General features: G+C 45.4%; 3 protein-coding genes across 3 annotated transcripts; 2 read left to right on the top strand and 1 right to left on the bottom strand.

Annotated features, from left to right (window-relative positions):
- Positions 1–4,936: 4,936 nt before the first annotated feature.
- Positions 4,937–5,826, bottom strand: LOC148099963 (filamin-A-like). The gene is made up of 4 exons (XM_087849747.1): positions 5,643–5,826; positions 5,437–5,539; positions 5,307–5,402; positions 4,937–5,106 (listed from the first exon to the last, which is right to left on the bottom strand). Exons 1-4 carry the CDS (start codon positions 5,685–5,687, stop codon positions 4,937–4,939), a joined length of 414 nt encoding a protein of 137 aa, XP_087705873.1. The 5' UTR covers positions 5,688–5,826.
- Positions 5,827–8,453: 2,627 nt separating this feature from the next.
- LOC148099962 (uncharacterized) lies at positions 8,454–9,920 on the top strand. The gene has a single exon (XM_087849745.1). The coding sequence runs from the start codon at positions 8,454–8,456 to the stop codon at positions 9,918–9,920; it is 1,467 nt and encodes a 488-aa protein (XP_087705871.1).
- Positions 9,921–14,112: 4,192 nt separating this feature from the next.
- LOC148099961 (uncharacterized) lies at positions 14,113–15,976 on the top strand. The gene has a single exon (XM_087849744.1). It carries the CDS (start codon positions 14,132–14,134, stop codon positions 15,644–15,646), a length of 1,515 nt encoding a protein of 504 aa, XP_087705870.1. The 5' UTR covers positions 14,113–14,131; the 3' UTR covers positions 15,647–15,976.
- The last annotated feature ends 1,123 nt before the right edge of the window (positions 15,977–17,099 follow it).

Below are 17,099 nucleotides of genomic sequence, written 5' to 3'. Positions count from 1 at the left end.
ACCCACTCACTTACATCCTGCCTCGCCTGCTGGGGGGCCACGCCTAATGCCACGTCCACGGGAAGTCTCAAGTGTCGACCAAACATCAAATAGGCAGGCGCATAACCTGTGGAACTATGAATAGTATTGTTATAAGCATGGACGAGTTCTGGCAGATTTCCTACCCACTGACTCTGTCTTACTGATTCTAGTGAGCGAAGCATGTTCAATAGGGTCTGATTGAAACGTTCTACACTACCATTCCCTGCAGGGTGGTAAGGTGTCGTGCGGCTTTTAGTTATACCATAGGTATCACAGAGCTGTTTCATTAATGCAGATTCGAAATTAGACCCACGGTCAGAGTGGAGTCGGCCTGGGCAACCGAACGGCTGTATCACATACTTCCACAAAGCCTTTACTGTAGTCTCTGCTTTGGTTTATTGTAGGGATAGCCCAAGCGAACCGTGTAAACAGATCAGTAACCACAAGTATGTTTTGATAAGTGTCAGTGGGCCGGCCTAAGGACAGGAAATCCATGCTTACAACCTCCAAAGGGTATGAAACTGAAATAGGGTGCAGTGGAGCCCTAGGTTCTACCCTCTCCTTTTGTAGACTACAGGGGACACAACCCAGATGAAACTGACGTACCTGCGCTTCCATGTTAACCCAGTAGAACCGCTGCCGTATCCGAGAGAGGGTTCGATCTACCCCCGCATGGGCAGCAGCCTCATGGATCTTCCGCCACACCTCATGGCACCTGGAACTAGGACACACAACTTGATAACGAGTCTCCTGGGTATATTCGTCCAACACTTTACGGCACAGTATCCCGTCTTTAATAAAAAGTCTTTTTTGTTGCTGTAGGAGTCGTCGCACACCATGTGACAATGTCTGACGTTCTAGCTTTGTGGGTGCGACCTGGGCTTCCAGAAGTTGCTTTACCACTTGAATATCTGGATCACGAGATTGTGCTTCTGCCCAGTCACTCCCCTCTACCTCACAAGTCAGTTCAATGGCTGCTGAAGTGACTCCACGCTCTGATCCAGCCCCCTCCAGGTGCTCTGCTGGGACAGTGGGGAATCGAGACAGGGCATCAGCATTAATATTGCTCTTACCCGAACGATACTTGATCTCGTAGTCGAAAGAGGCCAGCTGGGCAACCCAACGTTGTTCTACTGCAGTCTGTAAATGGGCCACAGGGTTATTATCAGTGTACACAACGAATCGTGCACCAGTCAGATAGTCTTTAAACTTTTCGGTAACTGCCCACTTAAGGGCTAACAGCTCCAACTTGAAGGAACTATAGTTGGCGTCATTCCGTTCCGTGTGGTGTAAGCTTCTGCTGGCGTACGCTATTACCCTTTCTTGGCCCTCTTGAACCTGGGCCAGAACAGCTCCCAGCCCACGACCACTGGCATCAGTATACACAATAAATGGAAGAGAGTAATCTGCGTATGCTAAAACAGGTGCTTGCGTTAAAGCTGCTTTGAGGGCCTCAAATGCTGTTTGACATTCTGGGGACCACTGCACTTTGCGACGGTCTGTTTTCTTGTTCACAGGGACCCCTGTCAATAATGCATTTAAAGGGCGTGCGATTTTAGCAAAGCCGGACACAAAACGTCTGTAGTAGCCAGCCAGGCCCAAAAAGGATCTGACTTGTCTGATGGCATCAGGGACCGGCCAATCCATAACTGCATCCACAACATTCATACCAACAATCAGTGGGTGCGTGCAATGGTCATCCTTTACCACCACAACCCCGCGTCCAGGAACCTTAAAACCTTCTATTTCCATGTCCAGGACAGCATAGGTGGTATAGGGAATTTCCAGACCATTGGCGGCTCTCAGCTTAAAGGCGGTTGGAGTCTTCTCAAGCTTAGCCTGGGAAAAATGCTCATTAAACAAGCTCTCCTGGATCAAAGTCACTTGTGATCCTGTATCCAACAAGCCTTGAAGCTCCACCCCCTCGATCACTATCTTCACTGTTGGACACTGCCCAATAAATGTTTCTGTGGCCCTTAATTCCTTAGGTGAACCAAAAGCCCCCGCCCCTCGGACCTCAGCAGCAGGGTCATCTAGTTTAAACTTGGCTGGGAAGACATGGAGGTCTGGCAAAACCTAGCTATATGTCCTGCTTGGTTACACCTCCGACAGATAGGCCGACCTTGCGCATCCCAGCTAGCATTTGATTGTCGCAGCCTTCTCCTAAACTGAGGTGCAGGCGGAAGAGTAGCTACAGCTGGCTGAGTGGAGCCTCTAATTTCTCTTACTAGCTCTTGTGCCAATCCCTTCATTTGTGCCTTGACATCCTCCAGTATCTCCTGCTTTAACACCTCTCTCCAATCTTCTTTCTGTTCAACCTTAAAAGGAGCAGGAGACTTATTTACAGACAGGCAGGTTACCTCAGACTGGGGCTGTACATGTTCTGAGTCTAGCAACAGTGCCTCCTGGCGTATGGCAGCAAAATCTTGATCTGGGTTACGCCGCACATAGACCTTCAGTGCCTGACTTACAGGGCCCTTCCGCAATCCTAGCAACAATTGATCTCGCAGGGCTGCATCAGAGGGGACATTATCTGGGTCATGCTTTCGCAACCTACAGTATAATTCTCTCAACCGCAAAATAAATGAAGATACGGTTTCACTTGGGTTCTGAGTGCAACTAAAACACTGTGACCTAAGAACTAGGGTGGGGACACGATCACCATATAAAGAGTCTAAATAGGAAAAGATTTTTTGTACTTTGTCTCTTTCACTGGTTTCAAGAACACTGACCTGACGTTTAGCCTCACCTGCTAGTGCTCCCAACACAATAGCAACTTTCCTCGCTTCAGGCAAATCCTGTGATCCCAGCAGCCCCCGCATCTGCTCCTTCCAATCCTGATATTGCACATCCTAATCAGGCCCTTTAAATTTCGGCAGCCACGGGGCTCCGGGATATACAGGCATCATCATCTTTGCTATTCCCCTGACTAACCCAACTGCTCTTGACTCCGTATCCTACGTCGACAACGCCAATTATCTAACGGAGGGAAGGTGATGTTTTTCAGTGTTCGTTTAAAGGAGGGGAAACCTTCCTCCAAAACGGATAGAGCAGTGGAGCCGCCAAGGGAAAGCACACAACTTTAAAACTATAAAATTAAAATATAATTTATTATATTTAAATAGTTAAAAGTGTAAAATGAATTAAAACAACCCTGGCCAGGGGACAACACAATAAAAATCAATAAAACACAACATTAAAAATCCGGTGGCGTCCGCCACGATATAAGAGTCACTAAAAAGTTAAAAATCCAGCGGAGTGGTGCAGGAGGGGAACCCGGCGGCGTCCTCGCCTTCCTTCCCACGTTCTGCGCCCCGGTGCGCTAAAGGAGGGAGGCAGCGGCAGTTACTATTCTTCCAGGCAGCTTTCAATCGTTAAAAGGGGAAAGTCCAGAGACTTACCCCGGGTGGGCAGAGCTCTCAACTCCGCCCGCCGCTTCTTTGTAGCTGTCACTCGGCACCGGCCCGTCTCGTCGCCTCCAATTCTCTACAGACGCGTACTCTGGCCTCGTGTTGCTGCAGCAATCGACCCGCTCGCTCTGCGTCTATCGTTGCCGGCGCTGGATCCTCCTCTCTCTTGACGCCAAGCTCCAGCCTTATGTGTCCCTGCGCACTCTGTAAATTACTACTGCCGTTCCTCTCAGGTGTGTCAAATTAATAAAAAGGGGGAAAAGTGCGGAGTCTCTCCAGGACGAGTTGACTGATGCAAGCAAAACATGCGGCATAAATAAAAACACTCCACAAGATACAAAACATGCAATATAAAAAAATAAATAAGCACACTTCACATTAAAACACAGCAAAGTAAAATAACATCCGTCTTCCCCTGGATGACACATACTTGAAGGTTTCCACATATAGAAACATCAAGGTTTTTGGGCAGTATTGTTTCTACAGCACTACACGTACAGTCATTTTGGTCCAGAGACACAGATTCCTTTCTCTGCATAATGATGGGCTCTCTGAACAATGAGACAGCAGCCAGTACCGGTACAATGACAGTACTGCTCTTGATACTTGGTTGGATGTTCAAAAATTACTGGGTGCACTGTGTCTGCGTTTATTGTCCATGCTAGTGTGCAGATGACATTCTTTGGCTTTGTGTTTTTTGTTTGTTTTCTGTCTTTTTTCTGTCTCTCTAGACACTTTGTGGGTAAGCAGTGCGAGTGTGGTCAGGTCAGACCACTCCAGTATCTGTGTGTCATGGAGACCAGTATCTGCCGTTGATGGATATCCTATTGTAATCCAGGATGTAAAAGGTATTCTGTAATCACTAAAAGGTATTCTGTAATCACTAAAAGGTATTCTGTAATCACTAAAAGGTATTCTGTAATCACGTCTACAGTGATGTGAAAAGGTGTTTGCCCCCTTCCTGATTTCCTAGTGGTTTGCATATTTATCACACTTACATGTTTCAGATCATCAAACTCATTTTAATATTAGACACAGATAAGACAAGTTAATACAAAATGCAGTTTTTAAATGATGATTTCATAGATTAGGGAGAAAGATGATCCAAACCTCCCTGGTCCTGTGTAAAAACAAATTGCCCCTCTTGTTAAATCACGAGTTAACTGTGATTAACCAATTTTGGAAACCTCAGTTCAGTGTTACTAAACACACTCAGGCCTGATTAATTGCAGACTTGTGAATCAAGAAATCAGTTAAATAGAAGCTGTCTGACAAAGTGAAACAGGCTAAAAGACCTCAAAAAGCAACACATTGTGTCACCAGCCATCCTCCTGGTCCTCAGTGTTAATGCCCACTTAACTTGGTCCTTCAGTGGAAAGGCTCAAGCAGATGAAGCCTAATATAACAAGATGAGACTGACAAATATTCTATTTGAATGTTTAAAAAGAAAAATATCACAGTATCTAAGCTTTCACTGAGCATATACCTGCATCAATGATGAACTCTCAAGGCTGAAAAGTCCTGGCCTCGGTCAGCCACGGTCCACTCACACGGCTCACATCACCAATCCCTGACTGCTTGATCATAACAGCAATTGGGCTGCTGGGAACATGACGGCCGTTCTTCTTGATGTTAACAAGGTTCTCACCAATCTCTCTGGGAACAAACAAGATTCCTAAGACAGACAAAACAGATGTTAACAACGCTTATTCTTGTGTGTGCATGCAGCCCGTTTCAGTTGCTCCTGCTTCTTTCTCCACGCTTGAACTTTTATTACTTTCCCCCTCTGTCTTTTACTTAGGGGTTAATAAAGTATTTGGATTCTGATGAGTCTCACTGTTTAGCAAGCTTCTCACTTATCAGACGGACGCTCACCAATGTGAGCGTTACGCAGCATCTTCAGCAGGCAGGACTCCTCTGGGCCTGAGGGTGTTGTAAGAGGGGCTGTCAGCTGGCTGAGGTCAAGCTCTCCTATGTCCAGTGGAAGATCTGCAGCAGAGCCCACCTTCAGTGAAGTATGTTGGCTGGAAGGCTTTGAGGCCCGTCTTTGCCACTGCAGGGTCAGAGACCTTCACCTTGTTTGGATGACAGCCTGCTCCGATATTCATCTGTGGGCACAAACACCAAAACTCAAGAGACTTTTCAGTGAGAAGAAAAGGCAAACCTTGCATGCCAGAGTGAAAGTGAGAGAGTGTGTGAGTGCATACTCACCCTGAATGGACTCTCAGGGATGTTAACGTCTCCCCTGGAGACCATCACAATGTGCTTCACAGGCTTACGTGGGGTGTGGGTGCAGGTGTATGTGCTGTTGCTATTATCCTTAACCTGGACATCCACAGAATTGACTTCACCATCCTGTGCAGAAGACGAGGGATTATAGTTCAATCAGATTTAACACACCGTATTTTTCGGACCATAAGGCGCACTGTTGATGAACAGGTCTGGTTTCATACACCAGGCGCACTGGACTATAAAACGCATTAAGCGAAAGAAAACAGCCAGATAAGATAAGTCAAACTTTACTCAACTCTTTCTTCTTGCTTCCTCCACTTCCGTACCATTGATTCATTGATGTTGAAATCTCTCGCAGCTGCTCTATTCTCATGTTCTACTGCGTGACCGACAGCCTTGAGTTTGAAATCCGCTTCGTCAGCATGTCTCTTAACAGGTGGCATTTTGGGGTCATTATCCACACACAATACAGTAATATTATGTTGAAGCACAGTACGTATCCGCGAGGCTCCTGACTACGTAGCCGTAATGCTCCGACAATCCATCAAGCGGTGCGACTTGGTGGCTTACCAAAGTCGTACTAAAACATTTTTTGACAGATTTTTGAGCGCCGTGTATTACATAAAATCGGTTCATGGTCAGTAAGCACAACCAGAATTCATACATAAGGCGCACTGTCGATTTTTGAGATAATTAAAGGATTTTAAGTGCGACTCATAATCCGAAAAATACGGTACATACAATATATTTAACATATTTGTGATCATATACAAAGCCAGATATACCTGGGCTATAATTTTCAGAGGAGCTTTTCCTCCTTGCTTGGCATCAACTGTGAATTCAGTGGGTTTTCCAACGGCCAGACCACTGCTCTGAAGGCCTGGACCGTACGCCTTAACCTAGAGAAAACTATTTTAAACAAACAATTAACAAAGGAACAAGTCAAAGATCTACTATAGCCAAAAGATCATTTACAGACTATAGCGCTGTGAAAAAATATTTGCCTCCTTTCTGATTTCGTATCTTATTCCATATTTGTCACACTTACACGTTTCAGATCAATCCATTTTTAATATTAGACAAGAATGTCTAATATTAAACGGCAGTTTTCAAGGGGAAAAAGCTATCCAAACATACTTGGTCCTATATGAAAAAGTAATTGCAGCGAAAACCCGATACCTTGTGTGTCACCTCTGACACCAAGAACTGCAGCAAGCGTTTGGTGCTAGGGGTCACATTTTGAGTTTGTGAAGATATTTAAGGTAGGCACGCGTAATTAGCGGCAGGTGTGTTGTTGATCGGGAGGAAGCAAACAGTTTGTGACCGCTGTGCTGCTATGTTCAATCCTGGAAATAAAGAATCTGAAGGACAAGATGAGTAAGGCTGGAGTTATTGGACTGTATCAAGTTTAATAAGTTCATGCATACCAGTGACATCGCGTCACCCCCGCCAACGAACACCCCAGTGGCTTCAAGCCTAGGCTTAGCCTCTACAGGAGAGCTTTCAGCCATGAAAAGTGATGGGTTTAGATTTTTTTATTGTCATTTGTATTAGGAAATATTTAACCATATATGCTTAGAGATGTATAATCAATTGTGTAGTGATAGGATGTGGGATCTTTAGCAGGCTGCAAAGGCTTGGTGTGCATTCCAGATTGTTCTGGAATCCACACCTACATCCTGGGAGCATGGGAAGAGGTCGTACCTTGTTTTATTGTTTTACGGTAGGATAAACGTAGCTATATCTGTTTTCGTCTGAGTGCCTTTTGTTTAGATGAACTGCTGGACTTTCCAGACCAGTAGGTTTAGGGAAGTCATTTATGGGGTCACACTCTGACCCCCCCCCCCTCCCCCCCCCCCCCCACACACACACACACAGTATTCTTTGTTCACATGTTTACCTATGTAAGATGTTATATGTTAATGACCCTATGCATATTCATGTAACCACAATAAAAGGAGTGCTATGGGGAACCTGGCTGAGAGACTGACGGAGGTCAAGTGGTGGAACGACACTTGGCTCCAGGCAGGTCTCCCTCATGGATGAGTAACACAAAGAACTTTGGTGCCTTGTGTCTTGCTTTTTGCTGTGTAGCAAATTGTCCTTAACGTTCCAGCGAATAGGTTCATGCTACAAACCTATCATTAATTGGTCCTTCGAGAGCCGGATCCCTGGAGTCGACATTCACCGAAGGGAAAAGAGACACGCCGACAGACTGACGTCAGCCAGGACTTATAGAGGTCCTGCAGCAAAGTCCCGGGGCGTGAGAATTCGTCATCGGGCCGGTGGATTAGCCGTCTGTTTTTTTCTCCTCGATGGATGACGATTGACGGGATTCGGGACTGATGCTACACGCAATGAGCAACATCAAGTAAGTTGGAGAGTGATTTTATAACCGCGGAATTGGGTTTTTGTCCCGAGAAATCGCCCTGGGTTTGTGTCCCGAGCGTCCCTTTATTGGGCTTTGTCGCGCGACTGGGTTAGGGTCCCAGAACTGGGTGAGAGTCCCAGAACTGGGTGAGGGTCCCAGAACTGGGTGAGAGTCCCAGAACTGGGTGAGGGTCCCAGAACTGGGTGAGGGTCCCAGAACTGGGTGAGAGTCCCAGAACTGGGTGAGGGTCCCAGAACTGGGTTAGGGTCCCGAAAGATTGGGTTGGTGTCCCGAGCAGTCCGGTGCAAGTCCGGAGTAGGCCTATTTTGTGTTGTCGTTGTTGTTGTTGTGTGAGTGTGTTTGTGTGAGTGCGTGCGGAGCAGAACACGTGGTCTGTGACGCCACCAGCTGTTGTTATTATGGGTTCCCAAGCAACCAAGAGTGTGTCAGAGCGTGACGAGAAGTTTATGATGAAATTCGCTCCCGGCAGCGCAAAGTATTTAGGACATTGGCGCAAAAAATATGATTTTGAAGGTAAATTGGTTGTAGGACAATGTCAAATGTTAGTAGACCAGTTGACAGTAAAGGCAGCTTGTGCAAAAGGGAAATTGAAACAGGAGAGAGAGTTACAACTGGCGTCCGCTAAACTGTGGTTAGAGCAGGCGCAGAAAAGACAGGAGGCAGCGAACGTGAAGAGAGCAGCTTTGCAGGCATTAGCTGTGAAACCTGAAGATGAGACGGTGCGGTCTACTTCAGTGGTACTGACGTTAAGGGACCAACAGCGTAGAGCAGCATTAGAGAGGGAGAGAGAGGCCAGAGAGGAGGAAGAAAAGCAGGAGCAGGAGAAGAGAGAGAGAGAGGAGGAGGATAGAGTACGGCAGGAGTTTGGGGATGCCGCAGCAAAATATTTAAGCCCTTATGGAACTAGATCCAAAACTAAGAGGGATGAGGCGAGTGCAGCTGGTATGCCTGTCTACCCTATCCATGATACCTTTCCCATGGTAGAGGTTGCGAATCCTCATTTTGGTGTTGAAAATGACCAAAGCCGTGTTATTTGTGTTTACAGGCCATGGACTGAATCTGAATGTTCAGAGGCATGTAAAGATTTAGGAAACCCGTTGACTAATGTTAATGAATTTATCGCCCGACACAAGCAACTCTGCTCCTCGTACCGCTTAAATGGTCAGGAAACAGAAGCCACTTTTAGAAAGTGTCTCACATATAACTGGGCTCGGGTGCGAGGCACCTACACAGGGAGGGATGGTAATACCGTCCTACCCTATGGCCATGCAAATTTAAGAGGCCAAGTTGATGGGGTTTATGAGCGTCTTAGAAATACCTTTAAAGCTTCTGTAGATTACAACAAAATCGCCCAATGCATTCAGAAAGCAGGAGAGGATGTTCATGAGTTCAGGGCGAGATTAGAGGAAGTTTTCAAAGAACATAGCGGCCTTGAAGAGAGTGCAGAGAAGGCCAGCCCATATCAGCAACAGTTAAAACATGCTTTGATGAATGGCTTTCATTCACCCATTGCTGATTTCATCAGAAAACAAAATGTTAGCCATAACACTGACGGGTCCGTTGAATGCATGAACTGGGCCCGCCATGCACAGGAAGTCATTAAAAATAAAAAAAAGAAGTCACAAAGCTCTGAGGCCGCTGCTTTTTTAGCAGGTGAAATTTTGTTTCAGGGACAGGCTGGAAGAGGGCAAAACAGAGGCAGGAGTAGGAGAGGTAGAGGCCCATGGCGACCCCAGGATAACCGTAGAAGAGATGAGAGGTGTTATCAATGCGGGGAGAGGGGCCACTTTGCCAGAGAATGCCCCGAGAACAAACCTGAGGAGTATAGACAGCCGTATTCACAAAATCCATCATATAATAAATGACTAGCACCTGTTGACACTGCTAACACACATACATGTACAAACGATCCCTTAGCTTGCCAGAATCTACAACAGCCTGTGTTTCAGACTCTAGATTTGACTGAAGTATTGTTAAATCTGTCAGGAAAAGAAGTAAAACCAGTTCGCATGTTAACTGTGCAAGGCAAAACTGTTCAATTTCTGTGTGATTCAGGTGCAGATAAGACTGTTTTAAAAGATCATGTGTCAGGAGTTGATCCTTCAAATGGCACAATTTATGTGAAGTCTGCAAATGGTCAGTTAAATCAGCATAGAATCTCTAAACCAGTGTGGATTAGAGATTCTACCACAGGAGAGGCAGCTCAGGGTTCAGTTGTAATGTGCCCAACTTGTCCGGTGAACCTCTTGGGAAGAGATATGATGATGAAACTTGGAATTTCAATAATTCCAACATCCATTGGGATGATAGCTGCAGGAAAAGGTGAAACTGCTGAGACAATGGTTCATCAGGACAGTGGGGATTTGCATTGTTACTGGACACTTGACCTGTCGGCCTCCAGACCTGATCAAATAAACTGTAAACTGTTAGCTGCAGCTGAGGAAATGTTGACAACTAACCATGACATACAGCCACCAGAAGACTTGCATGTCACACTGAGATTTAAGACCATGCCTGGGCCTGATGAGGCCTACACAGATAAAGTGCTGAAATTAGGGCCACAGAGAATCACCATAAAGGCAATATATACTGATGGTGAAACCATGGCTGGATGTAGTGTGATCCTTTCTGAAGCTGCACAACAACTTTTTACAGGGCAAACACCACATATTTCACTGACAAAGAGTGGCACAACTGAGTGGACAGACTTAACATCTTTGGTGAGACAGGGGGAGAGTGTTGGAATGTGGCAGCAAGCTGGAGGGGGTTGGGAGACAGACATGCAGCACAGCATCTTTCGTAAAAAGCTGGGATGGGTGACACATGCTACACCACAAACACATTTAAAGGGGAGTGAGAATGACACAGCAGAATGATATGTTGTAGATGTCAAAGATCACCCGGAGCTTAAACAGGTCCCAGAGAAGCTCTGGTCTACTGGGAAGACTGATGTGGGGCTAATAACAACAGCGAGTCCAGTAGTAATAAAGCCCAAAACGTCTTTTAGGCCAAGAGTGAAACAATATCCCTTGAAGCCTGATGCAGTGGAAGGCATTAAACCAGTAATAGAGGATATGATTAAAGCAGGGATACTAGTTGAAGCTCCACAAGCAGTGTGTAACACACCCATCTTCCCAGTTAGAAAGGCTGATTCACAGTCGTGGCACATGATTCAAGATTTAAGAGCTGTAAATCAGGCAGTGGAGAGTATAGCTCCATGCGTCCCCGACCCCCACACCTTGTTAAATCAGCTTAAGCCAGACAAGACACACTTCACTGTGGTAGATTTAAGTAATGCTTTCTTTTCCATACCAGTACATGAGAATTCACAAGGCTGGTTTGGTTTCACGTATCAAGGCAAAAAATACACATACACCAGATTGCCGCAAGGTTTTTGTGACAGTCCTACAATTTTCACACAGAATATTACAAATTGTCTGTCTGATTTTGTGATTCCATCACATTCACAGATGTTGGTATATGTCGATGACATTTTAATTGCATCCAATTCAGAGAAGAACTGTAAAGACATATCATTGGCATTGCTGACTCACTTAGCCGAGACAGGTAACAAGGCCTCACTTTCAAAGCTACAGTGGGTGAAGACAGAAGTGAAATTTTTAGGACATCTGCTTAGTGCAGCAGGGAAAAGCATACACCCAGAGAGGAAAACAGCTATCTTGGCAGCACCTAGGCCAGTGACAAAGAAACACATGATGCAATTCCTAGGGTTGCTAAATTTCTGTCGATCGTGGATGCCCCATTACTCTGAAATTGCGCAGCCATTATTAGATATGATGTACAGTAAACCTTTAGCTATGTCAGAAAGTTTAAGTTGGACCCCTGAGGGGGAGCAAGCTCTGTGCATGCTGAAACAGATGCTGACAGGAGCATCGGTTCTAGGACTTCCAGATTATAACAAGCCTTTTGTTCAAACTGTTGACTGTAAAGGGCATTTTATGACATCCATGTTAGCACAAGAATGTGGAGGTGGAATGAAGCCAGTAGCTTATTATTCTAAGAGGCTGGATCCAGTGGCTTGTGCCTTACCTCACTGTGTGCGATCTGTGTGTGCAGCCGCTGAAGCCGTAAAGTGTTCTGGTGAAATTGTTTTGTTTCACCCTTTGACCCTGCTAGTTCCACATGAGGTGGATGTTTTATTGCTGCAGACTAAAATGACATTCTTGTCACCTGCAAGACACTTATCTTTAATGTCACTGTTGCTCTCCCAGCCACACATAACTATTAAGCGGTGTACAACTTTGAATCCCTCTACACTGTTGCCCACAGAAGAGGAGGGTACACCACATGTGTGTAGTGAGCATGTAGAAACACAGTGTAAACCTAGAAGTGATTTAACGGACATACCACTCACTGAGGGCAAGGTTTGGTTTGTTGATGGTTCCAGTTTTAAAACAGCAGAGGGAAAGACTAAAACGGGCTTTGCTGTTGTGGATGATGTGCAGGTCATCCGTGCTGGGCGGTTATCACATTCCATGTCTGCCCAAGCAGCTGAGATAGTGGCTCTGACGGAAGCCTGCAAAGCAGCTGAGGGGCAGGTAGTGACTATATATACAGACAGTCAGTATGCATATGCTACACTTCATTTCTTTGCCACTCAGTGGTCAAGACAAGGCATGACAACATCAACAGGGAAACCTGTGGAGCATGCGACACTTTTGCAGGCCCTGTTGAAAGCAGTCTTACTGCCTAGTAAAGTTGCGGTTTGTAAATGTGCAGCACACACACGTGGCACTGACCCCATTGTACTAGGCAACGCCTTTGCAGATAAAATTGCAAAGGAAGCGGCCCTTGGAACACATGGGGTTCATATTCTGGTGTCTCAGGAGCAAACTATGCCCATCACACATGATGTGCTAGCAGACATGCAGTCACACTCACCTCCAGCTGAGAAGCAGCTGTGGCTCACTAAAGGAGCAAGCCTGCGAGGTGATGTCTACTATCTTTGTGATAAACCTATATTGCCTAAAAACTTATATAGGACTGCTGCAATTTTGAGCCATGGGCTTTGCCACGTCTCAACAGCCGGGATGTTAGCAGCTGTCGAACGGCAGTTTTTCACACTGGGATTCAATGCTTATTCAAAACATTTTTGTAAAGCATGTTTGATATGTTGTAAACATAATGCTCAGGGGAACCTCAGACCTAAAAGAGGAAGGTTTCCCAGACCCAGCTACCCATTTGAAGTAATCCATATGGATTTCATTGAGTTGTCTAACTGTAACACCTACAGGTACTGCCTGGTAATTGTGTGCCCGTTCTCAAATTGTCCCCACTAAGAAAGCAGATGCTATTTCAGTGGCTAAAGCGATATGCAAAAATGTGATCCCAGAGCATGGGATCCCCCAAACTATTTACAGTGACAATGGTCCTCATTTTGTGAATGAAGTAATTGAGAAAATGTCACAACATCTGGGGATAACGCTGAAAAACCACTGCTCATACCACCCACAAAGTGCAGGGCTGGTTGAAAGGACTAATGGCACAGTAAAGCTGAGACTCAGGAAAACAATGGAGGAAACAGGCAGAACATGGGTAGACTGCATTGAGCTAGTGAAAATGTATATGAGGATCACGCCAACTGATAATGGCCTTACGCCTTTTGAAATAATATATGGCAGGCCATTTAGAGTTCCAGTGTTCTGTAATGATAATGATAAAGCAGCAGAAGAAAACACACTAGCAGACTGGATGCTTAAAATGCTTAAAAGCAAAGAAGTCATGAGTGCAAATAATCTGCCAGATGATTCTGTTTCTGTACAGGAAGAACGTCTGAAGCCAGGGGACTGGGTGCTGATAAAGGTCATAAAGAGGAAGTGCTGGTCGAAGCCACGGTGGGACGGACCATACCAGGCTCTGCTGACAACACCAACAGCTGTGAAAATCGCAGAATGACCCACCTGGATACACCAAAGCCACTGCAAAAAGGTGACACACATCCAGGCCAGCTCGGAGTAAGTGGCAGGAAGACCGGGTACAAAGGGGGGGGAAAGCCTCCAGGGCCCTTCGTCTCAATCCGGTGAAGAAACCAACTGAGCCACAGGTACTCATCAGAATGGCTGGTAAAGTGTTGTCTACCCTGCTGAGTGTAATGGCTTTGATGTCTTCATGGTCAGCTGTGGAGACCCTGTATGTCCAAGGAAACCACACCCAATACCCTCATGGCTATTCTACAAACTTTTGGTGGCAGTTTATGAATACAACTGCTCACTTGAACAATAGGACAGACTGCTATGTGTGTGCTCATATGCCGTTATCGGCATATACATCTGGACTGTGGCCGTACAGCATACCAGAGGACAGGAGTTGGTGTCTGTTGGGCTTAGCAACTCATCCTGGCAACAGAGTCCTCTGGTCCAAGGCCAATTATAGCACACCTCTGAACATCACCTGGAGTAAGTCGCCACTTCTAAACGTGAATTGTTCTGGGCAAACTGACTTATTGGCCTGGCCTCAAGTGTCAGACCCACTGCCAGACATAATATTGCTGAACAAGCTGAACACAGCTCAATTGCCGTTGTGTGTGATGAACAATGGATCACTGTCAGTGGGGGAGCTGCTGCTTCGCTTATGTGGATACATATACACCTACTGCCCTCCAGAGAATGAGAGCAGGTGTATGAAATGCTTGACCAGTGCAAAGTGTGCTGAGAACTTGACATTAAGGAGGACTGAATGCAAGTTCAACCTGGCTTACAGAATACCAGTAAAAGCAAAAAGTCAGAAGTGGACAGGCTGTGCAAGGACGGTGCCGAGCAGTAAAGGAACAAGAGTTTTGGCTGATTGGTATTTCCTGTGTGGACATAAAGCCTATCTATCACTCCCTGAGGGATGGGGAGGATTGTGTGCTTTAGTGAAGTTATCGGATCATGTCTTCTTCATGGACAGAGTTGAACATCACCCTAGCAACCGACGGAAGCGTGAGGTGGATATAGCCTCACCGAACTTTTTTGGAGTGACAGTAGACACTGGAGTGCCGCGAGAATTCCGCATTTGGAGTGGAGGAGCTAAATTCTTCCAAAGTCTGATCCCAAACATAGGAGTTGCAGAGGTGCGGGATCATGTGGAGATCAACCGGTATGCCTTACTGCGACACATTAATCTCACTAAGACACTGGGAACAGTCTTAGCGGAGGAGCAAAAGGCCATCAGAACGATGGTACTGCAGAACAGGCTGACCCTGGACTTGATAACAGCATCACAAGGAGGAGTGTGTAAGCTGATTGGAGAGACGTGTTGTACGTTTATCCCAGATGGATATACGACTGGAGGAGACATCTATGAGGCACTGCAGAACTTAACTGCTCTGCAGAAATATGTGGCGGACCACACATCAGGAGGAGACGCGTCACGAGGTTGGATAGCCTGGTTGACATCTGGACCATGGTGGAATATGTTCTTAAAGTTTTTGACTCCCATTCTTACATTATTGGCGTTGCTTTGCTTGTTTACAGGTTGCATTTTGCCATGTGTAAGATCAATGGTGAATAAAATGATTGCTAACACCTTTACCAATTACATACTGTTGCAGCAGAGTGACGTGGATGTTAAGGCTAATATGTTTGTATGAAATGAAGCCTGCACTGAAAATGTTGACAAGTGGTGTAGAGCTGAAGATATATATACGCCGTATAGCCTTAAAAAATGACAATACAGGGTGGTGATGATGGGTTTAGATTTTATTATTGTCATTTGTATTAGGAAATATTTAACCATATATGCTTAGAGATGTATAATCAATTGTGTAGTGATAGGATGTGTGATCTTTAGCAGGCTGCAAAGGCTTGGTGTGCATTCCAGATTGTTCTGGAATCCACACCTACATCCTGGGAGCATGGGAAGAGGTCGTACCTTGTTTTATTGTTTTACGGTAGGATAAACGTAGCTATATCTGTTTTCGTCTGAGTGCCTTTTGTTTAGATGAACTGCTGGACTTTCCAGACCAGTAGGTTTAGGGAAGTCATTTATGGGGTCACACTCTGACCCCCCCACCCCCCCCCCCCCCCCACCCCCCACACACACACACACACACAGTATTCTTTGTTCACATGTTTACCTATGTAAGATGTTATATGTTAATGACCCTATGCATATTCATGTAACCACAATAAAAGGAGTGCTATGGGGAACCTGGCTGAGAGACTGACGGAGGTCAAGTGGTGGAACGACACTTGGCTCCAGGCAGGTCTCCCTCATGCATGAGTAACACAAAGAACTTTGGTGCCTTGTGTCTTGCTTTTTGCTGTGTAGCAAATTGTCCTTAACGTTCCAGCGAATAGGTTTATGCTACAAACCTATCAAAAAGTGTGTCCATCACAAGCCCACCACCATGATCTTGAGGCAACAATCGTGAAAACTGATCTTAACTGAGAGTGTTGGATGTCCTCATTGTTGCAGAGCACATGGACAGCATACTCACCTGGTTCTGTGGGCCAGTAGCACATGTCACACCATCCATCACCCTTGTCATCACATTCAATCTTGGTCTGAGAGAAACCTGAAGAGAAATAGAGCAACTTCAGAGAAGAAACTCATGACATATATATGTATATATATATATATATATATATATATACATCTACATATATATATATATACATATATATATATATACATATATATGTATATACATATATATATATATATATATATATATGTACAACTCTGTGTATATATGTTTATGGACAGGCATGCAATGTAGTGACAAGGATTGACAAGAACTAATATTGCATAATAGTGCACATAAAAGCTACTACTAATATGGTGTATTGTAGGCTGCAGGTACTTTGTTGTGAGTCTGACAACGATTGGAAGGACAGACCTTCTCCTGGTTCTCTCTTGTCTCCTGAATCTCTCCTGGTTGGGGGTTGGGGAAGGGTATATTTGCACAACAAAAGCAGGAGAACAATGGAGCTGAAGGCCTCTCAGCGGGGTGCTAGGAGGTGTTAGGTTCAGGGGAATTTACGCAGATTTGCGCAGGGTCAGTAAATCTAGTAGTAGGGACTTGCACCAGGAAAAAAAGG

Source organism: Neolamprologus brichardi, chromosome 13 (genome assembly GCF_056152115.1).
Source record: "Neolamprologus brichardi isolate AB-2024 chromosome 13, ASM5615211v1, whole genome shotgun sequence".
Lineage (NCBI taxonomy): Eukaryota > Metazoa > Chordata > Actinopteri > Cichliformes > Cichlidae > Neolamprologus > Neolamprologus brichardi.
The sequence above is the reverse complement of the archived record's forward strand: the minus strand, read 5'-3'. Positions and strand labels throughout refer to the sequence as shown.

What these genes read in the sequence shown, in the direction of transcription:
- LOC148099963 (XM_087849747.1), bottom strand. Translation starts at nt 5,687, where the DNA reads ATGGTCTCCAGGGGAGACGTTAACATCCCTGAGAGTCCATTCAGG. An exon ending in TCCCTGAGAGTCCATTCAGG is followed by an intron (nt 5,540 to 5,642) that starts GTGAGTATGCAC and finishes TTGTGCCCACAG; the next exon opens with ATGAATATCGGAGCAGGCTG. An exon ending in GCTGCGTAACGCTCACATTG is followed by an intron (nt 5,107 to 5,306) that starts GTGAGCGTCCGT and finishes TGTCTGTCTTAG; the next exon opens with GAATCTTGTTTGTTCCCAGA.
- LOC148099962 (XM_087849745.1), top strand. Translation starts at nt 8,454, where the DNA reads ATGGGTTCCCAAGCAACCAAGAGTGTGTCAGAGCGTGACGAGAAGTTT.
- LOC148099961 (XM_087849744.1), top strand. Translation starts at nt 14,132, where the DNA reads ATGGCTGGTAAAGTGTTGTCTACCCTGCTGAGTGTAATGGCTTTGATG.